Source organism: Rattus norvegicus, chromosome 19 (genome assembly GCF_021556685.1).
Source record: "Rattus norvegicus strain SHRSP/BbbUtx chromosome 19, alternate assembly SHRSP_T2T, whole genome shotgun sequence".
NCBI lineage: Eukaryota > Metazoa > Chordata > Mammalia > Rodentia > Muridae > Rattus > Rattus norvegicus.
The window spans coordinates 15,314,468-15,334,380 of NC_141552.1; the positions used below are offsets into that span (position 1 = coordinate 15,314,468).

The 19,913-nt window shown below is 46.1% G+C and overlaps 2 protein-coding genes across 4 annotated transcripts in view; both read right to left on the bottom strand.

The window, feature by feature from the left end:
* Positions 1–19,913, bottom strand: part of LOC147998836 (uncharacterized) — a 924,038-nt gene that overhangs the window by 465,653 nt on the left and 438,472 nt on the right. The gene's annotated exons all lie outside the window — the stretch shown is intronic.
* On the bottom strand, positions 11,822–15,802 carry LOC134483575 (uncharacterized). Its single transcript, XM_087595531.1, has 6 exons — positions 15,646–15,802; positions 14,453–14,612; positions 13,841–13,984; positions 13,041–13,207; positions 12,217–12,322; positions 11,822–12,093 (listed from the first exon to the last, which is right to left on the bottom strand). Exons 1-5 carry the CDS (start codon positions 15,770–15,772, stop codon positions 12,258–12,260), a joined length of 663 nt encoding a protein of 220 aa, XP_087451657.1. The 5' UTR covers positions 15,773–15,802; the 3' UTR covers positions 11,822–12,093; positions 12,217–12,257.

The window sequence follows — 19,913 nt, forward strand, 5'->3', positions numbered from 1 at the left end:
GAAGCCAGGGAGGCTGAGCATGAGGAAGACAGGTCTCTGGGAGAGAGAAATGATAACCAAAGTCACTAAGAACTTCCTGAATCACAGTGTCTGTTAACCATATATCTTATTTACTTATTTTTATGGGCCAGAGTGCTTCACCTAATAAATGCTTGTGCACCATGTGGTATGTGTGGTGCCCGTGAAGTCCAGACTGATTCCCTAGAATTGCAATTACAGGTTAATAGGAGCCACCATGTGGACACTGGGAACTGAACCTTGGTCTTCTGCTCTTAGCCACTAAACCAACCATCTCTTCAGCACCACCCCCCAATTGTATAGTCATTAAGATTTAACCATTTGGCCTTCAGTATTTGAATTAATACAGATGTGACAAGAGTTATAGTTAACATGGTGGTTCAGGTATAGACAGGCAGGCATCTCATTGTATACAAAATATGAATCCTTTTTTCCTTCCTTCCTTTCTATCTTTCTTTCTTTCTTTCTTTCTTTCTTTCTTTCTTTCTTTCTTTCTTTCTTTCTTTCTCTTTTTGATTTACTCTTGGAGACAGTGTTGTTTTTTGTGTAGCTGACCTGGAATTAGCTCTGTAGAGGAAGCTGGCCTAGAATTCAGAAATCTGTCTGCCTCTGCCTCCCAAGTGTTAGGATCAAAGGCCTGTGCCACACCACCACACATCCTTCTGTTTAAAGGAAAAATGTAGTCTTACAGGTCAGCATGAGTTTAGCCCCGGTATAGACATTTTCCTAGGCCTTAGGAGCTGTAGAGTTCATGAAGGATTTGCTGCCTTCCCCTTTAGCCTGGCTAACTATGAGAGCTGCACACCCATGGGTGTTTGCTTCACAAGAGTCTGGAGGATGAGGGTCACAGGCTGAGGTAACTGTGTAGAGCAAAGGATGCTTGGTGAAGGTCAAGTGGGTAAAATGCTGAAATGCTGAGAGAAGAGGCCTATGGTAGGCGCCTCCTACACCTGAGACTTCCAACCCCGAAAAGCAGGGGGTAGAGAGTGAGGATGCACAGTGCACACAGGTCAGGAAAAAGCCATGTTCCCGAAGCCTCCATGAGTGGTGGACAGGCTCTAGGGCACCATGAGGGACCTCAGGAGCTTCTGCACTTTGTAGAATTACAGGGTTATATGTTTCACATGCCCATGATTTGCCCCCTGCAGCAGGGAGAAGCCAACACCAGAAACCTCCAGCTCCCAGCCCTGCTTTTGCCATGTAGGTTTATCCAGAAAGAGGTTGGAAGTCCCTGGACCTGGAGTCTCAGGTGGTTGTAAGCCACCTGACCCGGGTGCTGGAGACTGAACCCAAGTCTTCTGCAAGAGCAGCAAAGACCTGTGCGCTGCCTGGCCCAGCCAGGGCTGTGAAATGGGATTTATTTTCATGCTGAACAAGCCCAACAACAGTTTAGGTCCCTAGAAGCCACGTAAACCTGGATGCAGTAGTGTCTGTCATCCTGCCCTTCCTACTGGGAAATATGAACCTAAAGTGGACAGTCTCTAGGATTAGGGGGAAGGGCTAGCCTAGCAATCACAGCCATGGATGCGAGGTAGGTGAGGACCTGTGCTCAGTTTGTCTCTGACCTTTACACAGGCACACACACAGCTGTACTCACAGAAACGCCATACAGACATACGTGAAAAAGGAAATAAAAACAAACAACATTGAAAATACAGTATACTGGGGCTGGAGGGATGGCTCAGTGGTTAAGACCACTGACTGCTCTTCCAGAGGATCTGAGTTCAATCCCCAGCAACCACACATTGTGTCTCATAACCATTTCTACTCTCATATACTACCCTTTACTGTTGTGTCTGAAAACAGGGACAGCGTATCAGATGGACAAAATAATTAGTTTTTTAAAATCCTTTTCTTAAAAAAAAAAAAAAACTCTTCTGTGACACATGATCATTGTGTGATTCCAAATGTCGCTAAGTCAGTAAAGTCCTATTGCTACATGGTGCACCAGTTGTGTCAGCCTTGGTAGTAGAATGGCACAGTTGAAAATTTGCTGGTCACAGTGACCAGGCAGCCTAGAAAGCTAACCATGTGCAGAGAAGGCTGTGCTGTGTCCTAGTCCTCTACCCACACTGCCCCTCATCCCTACGAACATAGCACAAAGAACAGATGAGGAATGTTCCAGGATTCTTTCCTCTTTGATTGCCTTACTAACCTAGCCCTGTGCTACATGTAACCTTGTCACATCCTCTGTCCCATCCCTAAGCCCTCATACCTGTCAGATAAGACAGGGATCTTGCTTTGGGGGGAAGCTCTGGTCCCTCTCTGTCCTAACAGGCTCTGAGCCATCGCTGAAAGAGAGTCCTCTGAGGACTGAGGGACATCCATAGCCAGTGCTCTGACTTCCAGGAAGGTTTGAGGAAGGGGGTCCTCTTCTTGTGGTGCCTCTAGTAGGAGCAGCCCACACTTGGGCCCAGCTCCCACTGTCAGAAAAAGGAGGGTGGCTCTGGTCTTTGCACAGCTCTCTAGCTGAATGAACAGTGCATCTCTCCTCTCTCTCTTGCAGGAAGTCTCCAGTCTCTGGTGCAGGTGCTGTTCCCAAGACAAAGGAAAGGAAAGTGCTAAGTGAGGGTTCCCGGGATCCTTTAAAACATTATCTGCATTGTCTTCATTAATGTTTCTGTTTAATTTTTTATTCCATGTGTATTGATCTCCTTGTAGGGGTGTGCATGCCAAAGCATGAGTGTTGAAGGTGGAGGAAAAGCCATGGGAGTCACTTTATCCTACTGTGCGGGGTCCCAGGCTCTGAACTGGGTCATTGAGCTTCTTTACAAAGAGCTTTCATGCTGAATTTCTTGCTGACTCTGATTTCAGGGAGAGCATCTCATAGAGCCCAGACTGGCCAGTAAACTACTGATCATCCTACCTCAAGCATTACCATCTAGTTCATGAAAGGTTGAGTTATTGACATGAGGAACTGGGGATGGGCAGAGGTGCATGACTGAGGCTATCTCTGCTCAGTGGCATGCCTTTGGGGACAGATAGTTTTCATCACTGAGGTGTCATTTGAGTGCAGTGCTCCTCTGGAGAGAAGGAGTCTCTTTTGCCAGGGCATCAGGCTCTCCAGACAGGACTTGAAGGTGGAGGTCTGGAGGCCAGGCCTGCATTCCTCTTCAGAAGCTGCATTTACCACTCTGGACAGTGCTATAGCACAGGGTCACATATCCAGTTCCACCCTGAGACCTGCTGAGTCACATGCAGTTTGTGCTGAGAAGCAAACTGGGTGTCCTGCAAGGGCAGTGTGTGCCTCTCAACCACTTACTCATGCTTTCCTTAATTAATTGTACACTCGAAGTGGGGCGGGCATGACACATGTGGGGGTCAAACACAAATCAAGGGAGTTTTTTTCTCTTTTTGTATCAGAGAGGGCCTAAGGATCAAACTCAAGCCCTCAGGATTGACAGTGATGCCTGGACCTGGTGAGTTCAGGGTAGGGGATGAGGGTTTAGTCCTAGGGATGGAGCCCAGGACCTCACATACGCTAGGCAAGTGCCTAATCACTGAGCTACATCCCCAGCAGATGTTGGTTGCAAGAGAACTTGGGCCCTAACCATGCCAAAGGAGCACTCTATCACTTAGTGGCCCCAGCCTGGTAGTCTTGTTTGTAACCTCTGCTGTGTTTGCATGCTGCCTGAGCTTATTAATATAGCCACATCCTCAGGGTGACAAAAACTTCATGGAGACTCCCACTGTCAGATACCTGAAGACAGGTTTCAAAGAGAACAGGTAACCAGTGCAGAAGTCTCACAGTGTTCATGTGAAGTACATGGAATATAAGTCCTAGATGACAGAATGCTCAGAACACTGGTGTCCCCACTGTTGGAAATAACCAGGACCACAGATCCCAGTCTTTCATCACACCTGAAGACCCCTAGCTGGCATGGTGGCACATACTTCTCATCCCAGCACTTGGGAGGCTTAGTCAGGAGAATCTCCTGAGAACAGGAGTAGGAGGACAGCCTGGCCAACCCATCAGGTGTTACCTGCAGGTCTAGTTCCAGACATAATCCTAGCATGCAGTCATCCCCGGCCATGCAGGGAAAGCATCATGGCACACCAGGAAGCCAGTGAGGCCCATGTTGCTTGACTGGGCAGCTACTTGTTAGCCATAAGGACTAGGGCTCAGAGTGCCCAGAGGCTGTGAGACTGAGGGTTTCAAGGACCCAGCAGCAGGCCAGATGGTCTCAGCCTGGACTCGATACTGAAGAAGGAAGGAGCCCTGAGTCCTGGGCCAAAGCTGTTAGTAGCCCCATGACCTGGGCTGCTGGTGGCTGCTGGGGTCAGGAGCAGTGTCTTGGTGGGTCCTGCTGTGGTGAGAGAGAGCAGCAGAACTTCTGGAGGACAGAGAGGGAGCAAAATAGAACAGGAATCCAGTGTAGAGATCTTAGAGTGTTTGTGTGAAGCAGAGCTAGGAAGTGGGTTGCAGGGGCAGGGGAGCAGCAGGCTGTTCCTGTAGAGATGAGTCCAGCAGCAAGGGGTGGGAGAGTATCTCAGGGGAGTGGCTCCTGTCCTTCCAGGACAGTCTCCATCAGAGACTGAAGGGCTGGGCCTGAGAGGCTAGGGGAATTAGGGATGAGGGAGAGACTGGAGAGATGTGGGAAACGGATGCACCTAGGAGTGAAGCAGGGCCCCCAATGTGGGATGGCTGAGGCCCAACAGAGTTGTGTGTTGCTGATCCTACATTAGGCCAGGCCAGAGGGCCCAAGCTCCAGCAGCCAGAAAGGAAGCCAAAGTGTCTGAGGAGGTCTGCATCAGATTGCTGCATCTCATGAGGGTCCCACCAGTGGCCAAGGCAGGATTTGTTGAAAGCAAGGTTGTGTGTATAATTGTTCTCACCTCAGAAGGGAATAGGTGGCCATGGCTCTCACAGGTACTGAGGGTGCAGGGACAGGAGACCTATGGACTGACCTTACTGCCACAGGGCGGCTGAAGGCTCTTGCTGTCTTCAGTTAGTTGTTATATTAACCTGGTAGCTTCATTTCTTGAGAAGCTTGGGTGGATGAGGTGTAGCAGATCAAGGTCCAGCTGTGAGGAGGGATCCAGAGTGTTCCATGGTTGGCAAACAGGTTCTGAGATCTGGCCTGTGCACTCAGGCCAGTGTAACTGTTTGTCTTAGCTGCAGGCTCAAGAGGGTTGAACTGTCACAGGATCAAACACCACATGTGCCCTGTGTTTTCCAAGCTTTCTCATGGTTGCAAGCGCTGGGCGATCTCACATGGACTTTTCCATCATTCCCTGAGCTCTAGGTGACTCGGATGGATCATGGAGATATCTCTAAGCCTATGCCAGCACAGCAGTGACATCATGGCAGTGTCCTCTAGGGTTCCAGGACTGGATCTTTTTTTTTTTCTCTCTCTGCTGATACAAAGAATAAGACATCCTATAAAACAAGGCCAAGCCTTCCTAGAGTTGAAGCCCAGAACACACAAGACTCCCCCAGGGATGGGCCCATCCAAGAAGGTGTGGGATGTTTTGTGGCTTAGGTTGTTTCACGGTGAGTAGGAAGTGTCTAAGACGCATACATGTAGCTGCTTGGGAGCTGCGGAGGTCATGGGACGCCCTAGATCTGATTCTGCAGATGACTGTGAACATCCATGTGCTGGAAACTGAACTCTGGTCCTCAATCACTGAGCCATCCCACTGGCCCCTGGCTATCCCTTCCTAGAATGTTTCTGTATTTCCTCCTACTTGATGCCTTGATGCTGGCTCCTAGCCCAATGGCCTATATACAAGATGAATTCTATAAATGTCTTATAAACACTAAGTATCCTGTGAAGGGTACTAGTGCCCTGTTCATAACAGGAAGGCTGAGGAATCCAGTCTGCAACAAAGAGAAGGCTGGGTGTTTTTCTTGTCATTCAGCATGAAGGGCCAGTCATGTTTTCATTGTAGCGTCCTGGTTATGCTATGGGTCTTCCTGGTGCAGCAGTCCTGTTCTGTGACAAACGATGTGTCTCCTGCAGGAGGAAGAGTGGTCGAGTCACAGTACCTGCAATATGACAAGAAAACGAAAAAGGTGATGAAGTCCTTGACTCCCAGAACCACAGGAAGTGGGTTAGGTGGAGGGCAAGTAGGGAGACAGCTGAATCCTGAAGGAAACTGTTGGGACCTTTGCCAGGTGCCTCTGTGACATCCAGACTTGGACACAGGGATGAGTCTGGGTAGTCTAACATCAGAATATATCAGTCTCCATGGTCTACGGCCCCTGCACCTCCTCACTGCTCCTCTGGCTTTGGAGACCTCAATTTTGCCAAGCCTTTTCTTCAGGACCATCCCCTGGATCATCCAGGTGGCTCCTAAGAGACAGGCAGTGACAGCAGACATTTGGTATGGATCACAGGCGAAATTGTCATGGGGCTTTGTGCCATCCTACCCAGAATGCTGTGAAAGGCCCCACTTTGGTGGTGTTCACTTCTGGAATGCCCTGTGTGATAGTTTCAGCTGTGAATAACAAGGCTAGCAGTTTCTACTGCTGCCCACACAGGGCTCCAGCACCCTGAAAGCTGCAGTGCTCACCTAGAAGGGAAGCACATTCAGGACAGGGAGAGCCCTGAGGAGCTCAGTCAACTTCCTGGTCATCCCTGCAGAGACACCTCACCCCTGCAGTGTGGTCATCCCCGCAGTGACACCTCACCCCTGCAGTGTGTGGTCATCCCCGCAGTGACACCTCACCCCTGCAGTGTGTGGTCATCCGCGCAATGACACCACGCCCCTGCAGTGTGTGGTCATCCCCGTAGTGACGCCTCACGCCTGCAGTGTGTGGTCATCCCTGCAGTGACACCTCACCCCTGCAGTGTGTGGTCATCCCCGCAGTGACTCCTCACCCCTGTAGTGTGTGGTCATCCCTGCAGTGATGCCTCACCCCTGCAGTGTGTGGTCATCCGCGCAGTGACACCTCACCCCTGCAGTGTGTGGTCATCCGCGCAGTGACACCTCACCCCTGCAGTGTGTGGTCATCCCTGCAGTGACTCCTCACCCCTGCAGTGTGTGGTCATCCCTGCAGTGACATCTCACCCCTGCAGTGTGTGGTCATTCCTGCAGTGATGCCTCACCCCTGCAGTGTGTGGTCATCCGCGCAGTGACACCTCACCCCTGCAGTGCGTGGTCATTCCTGCAGTGACACCTCACCCCTGCACTGTGTGGTCATCCCTGCAGTGATGCCTCACCCCTGCAGTGGAGACCTTTGGACCTGTGGCCTTCAGGTTCCGGATTATCTGTTAAACTCAGTTCATAATCAGAATGTTTTGTGTTCAGCCTCTGCCTGGACTGTACTCCAAGAAGAGTTCAAGGGTTTCTGTGGCAACATCTAGCAATCAAGCCTTAGCAAAAGGATTCCCAAATCACCCTGCAGGCAGATTCCCATAGTCATCCCTAGTCCATTTAAGCTGCTGCTGAAGATGCCTTGAAGGCATAGCCACAGCGACCCTGTGTGTTCAGAGGTGATGTTTTCATTCAGGAACCTGATGCTGAGTCTTCTCCTAACCCAGCAGGTGGTCTCTGCATCAGGCTGGAGTCTTGAGTTTCTGTGTTGTCCTGATACCACCTGCTGTGTTCTCCTGGGGCAGAATGGATCTCAGAAGGTCTGGGCCAGTCTCACTGGTTGAGGATTCCTGCAAGGCCTCATCTCCAATTCCTGAGGGAAGGTGTAGGTTAGGAGAACGCCTGGATTTGAAATTCAGTGTTTACAGATTTCAGGATTGGATGAGGGGAACTCAGCGTGTGCATGTATCCATGTGTCTGTATGCATGCACATGCAGGCCAGGGATGGACACCAGCAACCTTCCTCAGTCACCCTATGCCTCTCACACAAAGGAGCTCTCACACAGAAGCTGTGGCTCACAGATGAGGTTGCTCAGGCTTAGAGTCCCAGAGATTCTTCTGCTGTGCTTCATAACTTTGAGAGAGAGAAAGAGAGAGAGAGAGAGAGAGAGAGAGAGACAGAGAGAGACAGAGAGAGACAGAGAGAGAGAGAGAGAGAGACAGACAGAGAGAGACAGAGAGAGAGAGAGAGAGAGAGAGAGAGAGAGAGAGAGAGATTCTACCAGCTTGTACAACCATGCATGCACATATGGATGCCAGAGGGAAATATCCTGTATCTTCCTTTTCGAACAGGGTCCTAATCAACTATCAGGTCTCTATATCTTAATATCTAGCAGGGGTCCCAGCGTGAGCATAGCCAGGGCATACACATGCTTGGCTGTCAGGCAGGCAAGAGGCAGATATCTTGTTCTATTTTTCATGGTTAATGCTCTTAGTGCCCTTGAGGGCCTGGCGGACACCTGCCTGGAGACGGCTGGATCTGATGCTGGCCTAGACAGCCAGGGCTATTGATGATGGATGTCCAAAGTGGCCCTCATTCTTGGCAAACTTCTCTCCTCTAGTCTAAATGTGCTTGGGTGTTTAATGCAAGGACTGGGTTGTAGTTTTCCTCTTCCATCCTGCTGCCTCCTTGTTTTCTTCAGTGGGTCACCTGCCCTAGTGAGGAAAGAGAAGTGTGTGAACCACAGCACCACCTGCCCATGCTTCTGCTTGCTGGTCTGTGGTATCTGTTGATGGAGAACCGTTCCTGTGGCGGTCAGTCCTGTTGCTGTTTGTGAGTTTTGAGGATTTACGTCAGTGTAGTAATGTGCACAGTCATCCTGGGAAACCCCACAGGAAGTTGGTCCCCAGGTTTCAGCACACAGAAGCACAGGCCAGAAGAGATGCCCAGGTGTTGAAGGAGGTCCGGTAGAAGTGCTGTTAGTTTCCTGTGCCTGATGCATGATTGTCCCTTGCTTAATAAAATGTATACACAAAACTCTTTAAGTGTCCCACTGACCTCTGAGAAAGAACATCAAAGGGAAGATGGCTCTGAACTCTTAACTCCCTGTTCCTGTCCTCATAACAGGTTTCTGTAGCAGCCAAAGGAGAGAAGCCACCTGAGGGAAGGAAGTCCAAGACAGTGCCTAGGAGCAGAAGTAGGGTCTGGCTGTAGAGGGGACAAGTGGCTGGGTATAGGGACTCTAGGATCAGAAAAGAGGCTGCCTGGCATCTCCCACAGCAACAAAGACAGTCACGCATAGTCATGCTCAAAGGCCAGTCTGATCCAGACTGTCCCTCATTTCCCAGGCGATTATAGATTGTGTCAGGTAGCAGTTGAAAACTGGCCATCAGGGCATGATTCAAGTGTTTATTAAGGTATCATGGCATCAAGAGTATATGAGGACATAGCCATATGTACACAGAACGACATGCAGATGCAGAGAGCAGGGAGGGAATAGCCAGGAGCTCCTGCTTGCTGCTGCCTTAGGGGTTCTACAGAAATCCCAGTGGCACTTGGGAAGTGGAGGCAATATCAATTAGGGATTGTGGCCACATGGGGAGATTGAGACCAGCCATGTGCTGTGGCATCAGAACACTGACCAGCGATGACAAAATGGAACATAAAACACTGGTTGCTCAGCTTTGATACTGCTGACTGCTGATGTGGCCAGGGGACATCCGGTTCACCAAAGGCTCAGCCAACAGTTGTCTCTCCACTCACCAAATGTCAAAGAGTGGCCCAGCTCCACAACCAAATGTGTGCCCACATTGCAATGGCTCCGGTACTGTTTCACCTCAGCTGCGGAGATCTCAGGATCCATGAGTGTCCAGCACACACACACCCGAAAGAGACAGTCTTAGGGGTCGTAGGCAGAACTGAGGGTGGTAAGCCTCTGCCTCACGGCTCAATGGCCCTGACCTTGGCATTGTTTGGGCACAAGAGAGCAAAGTGATGGGGACAGACAACCTGCAGTCTACCACGCAGGAAGGGCATGACTAACACTGATTGATCACATCCATGTGACTACTGAAGCTTTTCCTGCTCTCTGTAGTGGTGACCTTACAGAAACCATGCACACCCGGTTTAGACTGTATTAAAGTAGCACACCATTTCAGGGTTCCCTGCAAGGTACCATGGGACAGTAGTAGCATGAGTCTGCATGTATCTCGACAGTTTTCACTAGGGACCAAACACACACACACACACACACACACACACACACACACACACACACACACACCCTTTACTGACATGGTGCACATTCTTTGCACACAGAAGAAAGTAAGTAGTACTGAAAACACACCAATCATGGAATTGATGGAGGGAGTTGTGGGGAAGCTGGGGCTTAGAGTTACTTAAAGGCCCTATGCAGGCTCTCCTTTTGTTGGAGGAGAAACTTCAAGTGCAATGTGGTTCTTTATTTTCTTTCTCTAAAGCACAGAGGGCTAGGGTGGATCACAGGGCTTTGAGCATGTTCGGCAAGTACAGTCACAGTGAATTAAATAATAGGGCTGGAACCCTATTAATCTTCTACAGAATTACAGAGCTGCATGGATGAAGACTCTCAGCTGAAAAGGTGGACATCTCAAGACAGGCACTGGACAATGGCTGACAGACTTGACTGAAGACTGGAAATGTTTTGGTATCTCATAGGAAAAGAAGGCCCCTCCCACTACACTGTACTCTAAGGACAGTTTATTCAGGTTAGGATGACATGAACTATTGTCTTAGGTCACAGATGTCAGCACAAAGTATCCAAGGTATTGTATGCCAATGGTAGCATCAACAGAACAAAGCACACAGTGTCATGAAGACATAAATTATGAGTTTGTGTAGCAAGACCCAGGCCTCTTCCAGGTTCTTAGATAGTAACTGAGAACCTCAAATATGGTGGTGATGTGATAGTGTGGGGTGAATCTAGTTACAACTAGTTTGTATTGTGACACAAATGACACTTTTTGTGTCATGGTCAGCTTTTAATGAATGACTAGACCTAAGCATGAGAGTAACCAAATACTACATTGCTTCTCTAGCTGCTGAGCTTTTAAAAGCCCTGGGGTGACAGCAAGCTTTTGTGGACATACTGCATTGGTCCTTCTGTACTTTAACTCTCTGAGTCACCTCCACTCTCAGCAAGTTAGATCAATTCCACAAATTGGAAATCAGTCACCTGGAAAAAATACATTCTCAATACGATCCCTGATTGGCCATGGAAAAAGGGTAGCTTGAACTGTCCCACCTAGGTTGGGCTTGCACAGGCCTGCTCTCCAAAAGAAACCTGTGTTCACAGCTGCAAGCTACACTCACTATGGATGCTCTGGAGGTTCCTTCCTAAACTGCTTAGATTAAAATAATTTTCTTGCTAACAATCAAAAAACTGATTATGCCAATCTGGCCTACAAGAAGCTAGTTTCTATTCTGTATTTTATCAGATGTGCAGAATACATATGGTCATCACTGATAATAGGTGAAAGATCTGCTCTAATATGAAAACTAAGTGATGCTGGAGGATGATCCTGACACACAATGAGCAGTGGGAACACCAGAGCTCTGTAGGGATGCCTGACAACCTAACACGTTGAGCACGCACGCCTCAGTAAGTTCCCTGTGAACACACATCTCCTGAGATCTCTCTATTTAATTGGAGGTGATCCTGTCCACCTAATACAGCACCTCATGTGGAATAACAAAAGCCACCTGCAGGAGCTGTGGTGATGACTCACAGGGTAGAGCATCTGCTGCTCTCTCAGAAGAACCACATGGACCCTAACAATTGGGTAAAGTGTGTCAGTGATTACATCATAAAGTGTGTGTCCGAGACACAGCCACATTATCCACACAAAAGACACTGTCACACTGGGTACACCTTGGTGACTTTGAATTCACTTATTAGCCCAGGCTCCATGGAACATGCAGAGATCCATCTGTAGCTGTAAGTTCTAGGTCCACAGGAAGGGACAGAACCCTTGAGTAAGAAAGATAGTCTCAAGAGTCAAGACATAGAATTCAATTTTTATTCATAACAAATACATTTTTACAACAAAACAGGATTAAAATGAATAAAAATATTTAAAAATATTTGAAAGTAAAAATAGTAACAAGAACATATAAATATGAAACAACAAAAAGAAAACTTCAATTAAAATCATAACAAAAACATTTCTAAACAGCATATTCTTAACGAACATTTAGAAGCACAGACGTATTGCTGTTTCTCCTCTAGCACAAATAATGAAAGGCGGTCCCCCAAGTTGTCTCTCAAGTGCTGTTTTCTGAAGAAGAAAGTGAGTAAGACCTCAATCAGTCAGGATGGCTTAGTGGTATATAAATTTAGGGTCTCTAATAAATGACAAATTAACTCTGAGGAAGAATACTCATCCAAAAAATGTTGTTACCATTCAGGATGTTGGTCATCAGGGACTCCTGAGAAAGCAACTTATTCTTCAGGAAGCTCTCTTACTGGGGTGTGTCCAATTCCAGCTCTCTTGCACTTTCTGAGACCTGGGAGAGGAAGGCAGTTTTTCAGACACTGATTTGGTGGGGAAATGCAAGCCAGCTGTCAGAATGCTGCCTTCTACCACCTCAGTTCTATTGGACAGTCGACAAGGACCTTTTAACTGATATCATTGTTGCTAACTCTGCAGGCAGGGCAAAATCTCCAGCAAGCCTCACAGTAATGTGGGCTGCCAATCTGGGACCCAGACTTATACCAGTGCAAACCAAGAACAGGGCAATGGGAAGAGACCTCATCGGGTTGCAGGAAGAAAGGAGATGTCCATATGTCACCAAGGTTAAAGCCAATGACAAGTACTAATTTGACATTTGCACTTGGTTCTTATCCCAAAGGTGCTTCCTACACAAGAGGTCACATGACCACAGAGTGTCAATTGTTCAAGAACCAAGAAATTGTTCAAAACTCTACATAGGATCCAATCTATCACATGGATATGCAATTTTAGATATGTTATTCATCTGTCACCATTTCTAGACTGCAGCTTCAAAAAGAGCAGCAAAATATGCTTGCACAATAATTCAGTTTCTGAAAAGTGGTTAACTTCCCAGAATACTTGTGCATAGGCAGAGCAATGAACAATTCCATTACATGAGGTGGTTGGCTGGTTGTGAGTGTAAATTAGAAAGGTGGTAAGAGAAGCAAAGATGTATCAAATTGGCAAATTTTATCAGATATTGTTAAGCTAACACATCTGCTCATCCCTACCTGATAATGCTGGTTCTGGCCGTTGATGGTCTTTATCTTTCTTGTTGCAGTCAACCAAATATTTCTGGTTCAGTGCACAATCAAGATGTACCTCCTTGCTCTCCTGCTTCAGGGGGACCAACTTCTTCCTACATGTGTTCTCCATCAGGAGCTGGCTAAGCAGGTTTCTGGAAATACAGTATGCATAGTAAGATCATGCTGGCCCTTCCTCCCATTCCTACTCCCAAGTCCCACTAACTCTACCAGATCCCAGATACCCATGAAGACTTAATAAAATGCATCTTGATACATATAAGGCTGCTGCACAAACCATAAAGAGTTAATTCGGGGAAGAATAAATTGTTTGCTTGGCCTGACACCAATTAGTGTCCACACCTCTGAGAAAGAACATGGATCTACAACTATCCATGAAAGCCCAATGCATGGGGCCAACATCAATTAGTAGTGGGCTAACACCCTCAAAGGAGGTCAGTAGAACCAAGAGAAGGTCATGCTAACCATGTGGTCCACGCACTGAATTTTATAAAACCTGGTGTGACACCATAGGTCCAGGTCAGCCTAATAACCTTCTGCTGACTTCAATCAGTACTGTTCTATCTAGAGCCTTCTGAAGATGCCTAGACAATCCTGGGATGAGTAACAGTCTTTTATGGAACTGAAAACTGAGTCCTAATGACCCTGGAACACTGATGGGTAAATAGCACAAGAGATAGAACCAGAGCTGAAGACCGTCCAATCCAGAACAAAGAAAGTCAGAAATGGCCATTCCACAAGTGATAGCCTTTCTGACCAGGACTTACCTAGAGAAGGTAATCTCCTTCTTCAGCTTATGGTTGTTCTCATGGACCTCAGTGTTCTCCATCTCTAAGTTGTGCAGAATTGACATGACCGCCTCCTCCATTCTCTCCAGGTCTTCATAATATGGATTTGGCCTGAAGTGTGGCCTGGCCCCAAATGATAGAATACAATGAACATCGGCATTTAGGAATATATGAACTCAGGGTGGGTCCTATATTACTCCAGGCTGCTGCCTGGATCTTCCAGCACTCAGTCCCCTGCCTAGCAAGTACAGAGACTCACCATAAACTCACTGCAATTACAATCTTGCAAAGCCACCAGCTGTCAAGGGCTTTGCAAATGCACACTGGGAACTCACTCTCCCTGACTTTATCCCTGAATTCTTCATTCAGACCACAAGTTCTGCTTTTAAATAAGTGGAAGCAGATGAGTCCATTTTCAATCTCACTCCTGAGGAAGGGTAAGGTTCTGAATCTCCACTATATGGGAGGTGAGGTTTAGCACAGGGTGGTTAGGGAGGCACAGCTTTCTAGAACCCAAAACCTTAACAGGATAAGAAAAAGGTGACCTTGCAGACCCAGGAATGAAACAAGAGCATTTGGTGTGATTCATACCTGTTCTTCATGGATCTCTCTGTCAGAAACCTCAGGCGATCTCTCAGGTCATTTCTCTCCTCGGTAATGAGCTGCAGCTCTTTAATCAGCCTCTCCTTTTCCTTCATGGCCTGATTCTTGCTTAGGTCAGTGCCATGGGAAGATGTTTCTATCCCAGCGTCTGTAGGTAGAAGAACACAAGTGAACCTGCATGGGGAGAATGCATAGAGTGTACATAGATCACAGTGAGGCCTAAACAGGAGAACAAGCCTGGAACCCAGTGTCACTGCTAGGCGATTGGTCTATGCTTAAGAGACCTCCTCAGGGGATCTCAGTTCTCCCACTACTCTATAGAGACCAAGAGATGTAAGCAGCCAGGTGTTCCCTATGCTGGACATCACGTGCTTACATGTACCACGGAGATGGCTTCTCCAGGATTATTATCAGCTGAACAGGGTACAGCTTGGTTTCAGGACCCTCACCCCTGTGGCTTCAGAACTCAGATGATAAATTCACCATCCACAAAACTTGTGTGATTGGAGACACTCAGATGTCCTACCCTGATACTCTAAAGCAACAACTTTTGATTTAAAACGCATTTCCAGGGAGGATATGTTCAACAGACTTATCAGTGTCCCTATGTGAAATACCAAATGCCCCAGAAGTGCGAATAGGTTCCAGGCTGAATCTTGGTCTACACATTCCAAATAGTTTTGGTATTGTAGAAAAATTTTTGTAACATACAACCTCTAATATATAAAGCAAACGATGACCCTGCCAGTTAGAAGAAATCGGAGAAGGTCTAAGAACATAAGATTATTGCCTGAAGCACAATCTCTCCCTGTTACTACTGTCAGATACCCACTGTATTTAAAGAAGCAATGATAGTGAAATACATTGCTGCCCTGTCTAAACTCAGAAAAGGTGGACCCTCCATGACCACTGATGGTGTTATTATATCAATGTAACAGAGCAAATGAACTGAAAAGTAAAGACCAGAAGTTCACAGTATAATAGCATTGGCCTTACCATATCCTCCCAGTGGGGATGGGGAAACTAAAGTTCTGAAATCCTTGACTTTAGGGAATTGTGCTATTCGTGGAAATTCAATTCCTTTTCAGATGCTCCAGTTGCTGTGGCCCATTGCTAGAAAGGTCAGCTTAAGCCTGCAGCCACCCTGGCAGGAAGCTCAAAATACACTGCCCAGAACTTACTCCACATTCCCCAGAAGTGCTGTCTTTGTCCATCATTACTTTGAGACGAAAGGCCAGACTCCTTCACTCTAGTCTCTCCAGAATCGACGTTCCCCCTCCCAAAAAGCTTGCGAAGACGGGAAAACATGTCTTAGCTTGTAACCGCCAGACTCAGACTGAGAGAAACTAGGGCACTGGTTGTCACTACAACACTGGTGACATCACAGAGGATGCCAGAACTCTCTAGGAGACAATAGAATGTCCAAGAAGGGACAGCAGATGTCATGGGGAGCAGACTTTGCCTCCTGCTAATGTTCTCCCTGTACTGAGCATAAGCAGAGGTGCCCTTTCCAGGAGACTTTCCTGGGGAGAGCCACTGAGCATCTCCTGCTTCCAAAGCCAAATTTTCCTCAAGGCTTGATTATAAAACCTTAGTAATTCCTATGCATCTAAATGAATGTTTCCTTTCAAATCTTTCCCAAAAAATGTCTCATCCTAACTCAAATTGTCCTCATTCACCAATGTTAGCCATTAAAACTTCCTGAGATTTCACACCAGCTTGAATATGCAGTCAAAAGTTCTCCTGTCTCATTATGTACAGGTGCTTTATATCACATCAAGAAATAGTCTGCATGTAGGTTACAACATGGGTGTGTGTTAGGGGAACACTCATGAAGTCATGTGCTTAGCAATCGACAATTGCCAGAAAATTCCTTAGGAGAAAGAGTTGAAGTCTTTAAGGTGCTAGGAAATGTGTGGAGACCAGTTGGCAGAGGAAAGTGCAATATTGGAGCCACCAATGACGGGAACCTCATGCTGCTTGTGGGGTTCTCCTCTCTGCACCAATGTCACCAAAGGAGCACTGCTCACAGGCCTGAGTAAGATGTACCATGAGCTTCTATCAGAAAAATAAAATACACAAGAGATATAGAGGGTGCACAGAAACGTCTAAAATGAGGCTATAAACATCATTAAGTGGATAGAGCAAGGTCCCAGCACCTGTACACTGGGAAATGGCCACCCCACCAAACACAAAAGCATCTATCATGGTAAAAAATGAATACTTTATAGAATGCACCCACTAACACTGATTGATCACATCCGTAGTTCAAATTTTGGGGGCAAATTCATGGCCTTAACTATCTTTGTCTCAACTTATATAGCAAAAAATAAGAAAGAACGAGAAAAGAAAAAGTCAAAACTAAAAGCTCAAGCTTCTCATATGAGGATTGCAGGAAGTGTTATATGGGAGTCAGTTCTGATTAGGCCATTTTAGATAGAACAGTGCATAGTGACCCTTAATGTGATGGGCCCTATATAAAGCTTTTTGCAATATTGGAATTTTAACAAACCTCATCCAGAACGTACGGAAGAGGCACCATGTGATCACCATGTGGTCACCATGTCCTTACTCTGTATCAGGTTATTTTTCTGCATCCTTGATTGTCAGGCATATAACAGCAACAATCTGAAATAGCTGACAGACATGGAAAAACATGGCTAAAACTATAGTTGTGGGTTACACACCTCAACTCTGAAAGGCTAATGCTGTCTGCACAGTCCTTGGAGGCCACTCTTATAAGCCTATTCATTGCAAAGTGAAAGGAGGTTTATCAAGGCTCAAAGTGATCTTGGCCAGCCAGGTAGAGGGCAACATGTGATACTTGAGACCCTGTTTTAAACCAGCACAGAAATCCACACTTCATTCAAAGCATCATCTACGAATTCTTGATTATTTACCATTCTCTCCCTACCAGTCGTTCTGTTTGGAATGGTAGAAAACAACTGGAACTGATCTTTCTATTTTAAGGACCTTGATCTCTCTTTTTTTAGGTCCACATTAAGAGTGCATACAAATGGACATCACCATCTGAACATCTTAGTATTATCTACTCTGTATATATAGCATAATACTGTGCCTATGAAAATCTTAAGCTTCCTTGAGTGTAGTTGCCCCATCAAGAAGTGTGAAGTTCTGAGTTCAAACCCCAGTGATGCTTTAAAGGTACTAGAACAAAGCAATCAGAGATACTCCACTTCTTTGTCCTTAGATTAAATCAAGTTGACACAATGTGAACCTGGTGGGCTATTTAACCATGCATCTTTCTCCCAACCCCACTTCCACGAGTTCAGTCCATGGCAGAATTCATCCCCCACCATCCTAGGTATTTCTTTGTATATTTCTACAAGAGCCAGGTTTCTTTTTTTTAATAGAATTAGTTGTAGTCAATCAAGTGCTGCCCTATGTGAGAAATGATTAGTATCTATTGCAACTTACCACAGTGTATTTGTGTATACAAGTACATTATTGGAAATCCAGCACTACTGAGGGATTGGAAACCAGTTCTGTGGCCTTGCCTTTCTGTGCCTAGTCCTGGCTCACAGGCAGCAGGGGGCAGACCTTGAGTTCCTCTTCAGGGACAGAGTGATGTTGAATGGGCACTGAGCAAGCAGAGAAACACAGCTGAGGCAGCTCCTTTCAGTTATCAAACACATCATCTCCTTCCCATCTTAAGGGCTACTGCTGAGGTCTTGCCCCCATACCTACCTTAATAGCAGCGAATTTGTTACACAGCAGCCAGCTCTTTCCTATTGTTCTGTAACACGCCTCCACATCATGAATGCCAAGAAAAACACTAACAAAGAACAAAAAATTCTGACGTTGAACTGTGTGGTGCTGGTCACATACCCTGTTATGTTCTGTATGTTATGAGGTTTGTTAATCTTAACAAGTTCCCCAAGTGTATTCTTCACATAGGACCCAATAGATTCAAGGAAAATAGGAACAATTATGTGTAAAATGTCCTGAGTCAGGGCCATAGACAGCAGCATTTCCAGCACTTGTGCATGAGCCCATGTGGATCTTGCAATGAGCGGGGCCTAGCAATGTCCAGTACACAGTTGTGAGCTGTTGCTCTGGTTGAACTGTATTGGTGTGTGCATTAATAAACTACACCTATTTAAATGAATTCAGTGTCCTGTGGTGTGAATCCAGACCCCTTGAAACCAGGTCTTCCCTTCTGCAGCACTCGGGAAAAAGGCTAAGTTTAGGAAAGGTGACGTCTTGTCATAAGTTATGTGACAAGAGGGATGGTGAATGATCCCTTGAGATAAGAATCAAGGTTTCCTCTGTGGTATTTAGGTCTATACTGGCCCTGTGCAACAGCTTCAAGAACCCATTTCTGATTTTCCTTGGGATTCCTGTGATGATGCACTCAGACATGATTGGAAACAACCAAAACGGTGGTCAGACTTGATTTATAAAATGTAGGTAACATTGCAAACTTAAGTTGTAGGATATTTGATCATATTGTCATCCCCAATATTGTGTTATTTACTTAGAAAAATACCTTCTGGCTGTGTAGTTCAGTACTAGCACCAATATTTAACCCTAGAGCTATTTTTGTTTGTTTCTTTGTTTGTTTTTTGTTTTTGTTTTTGGATGAACAAGTACTTTCCTATTTTGTGGCCCAGCCCTAGCTCTTACTTCTTTGCACAGTCATAGAGAGACCTAAAACATATACTCCGACAAAGTCAGGGGAGTGTATAAAAGGGCCTAAGGCAATACCACATAATGACATTGAAAGTGGGCTCTCTTCTTGATCCACGCCTCCAGCTCTCCTGACATCTACATGAATTATAACTCCTAATGCAGTGTAAATGATGTCTGTGCTATTGCTGAAGGAATCATGAGAATAACAACTGTAAACATCCCACCATGGATAGAATTTGTGGAAAGAGGCAACTGGCAGCCAATGAGAGGGCTCTAAAGTTAAAGGGGCTTGCTGTCAAGTCTGATGAGCTTGACTCAATCCCCAGGACCCACGTGGTAAAAAGGAGAGAAACAAGGGCCAAGCTGTCCTCTGGCTTCCACTCATGTGCTTACATGTATGTGAGTATATATGTATATGTCTGTATGCACGTGTGGTTATGAATGTGTGTATGCATGTATGTGTTAACGTGTATATGTATATGTGTGTATATGTCTGTCTATATGTGTGTATAGGTGTATTTGTATGTGTGTATATGTATTGTATGTGTGTGTATGTGTGTATGTATATGTGTATGTGTGTATGCATGTATGTGTGTATGTGTGTATGTGTGTGTATGTGTGTGTGTGCATGTGTGTATGCATGTAGGTGTGTATATATGTGTGTGTGAGCATGAATGTGTATAGTCATGTATATGCATGTGTTTTCATGTACGTGTATTCGTGTATATGTACGAATGTATGTGTGTATATGTATGTATGGACACACAAACACACACAATGTTAAAACATAAAAAGC

What these genes read in the sequence shown, in the direction of transcription:
- LOC134483575 (XM_087595531.1), bottom strand. Translation starts at nt 15,772, where the DNA reads ATGTTTTCCCGTCTTCGCAAGCTTTTTGGGAGGGGGAACGTCGATTCT. An exon ending in GCACTTCTGGGGAATGTGGA is followed by an intron (nt 14,613 to 15,645) that starts GTAAGTTCTGGG and finishes TTCTACCTACAG; the next exon opens with ACGCTGGGATAGAAACATCT. An exon ending in GAGAGATCCATGAAGAACAG is followed by an intron (nt 13,985 to 14,452) that starts GTATGAATCACA and finishes ATTTGGGGCCAG; the next exon opens with GCCACACTTCAGGCCAAATC.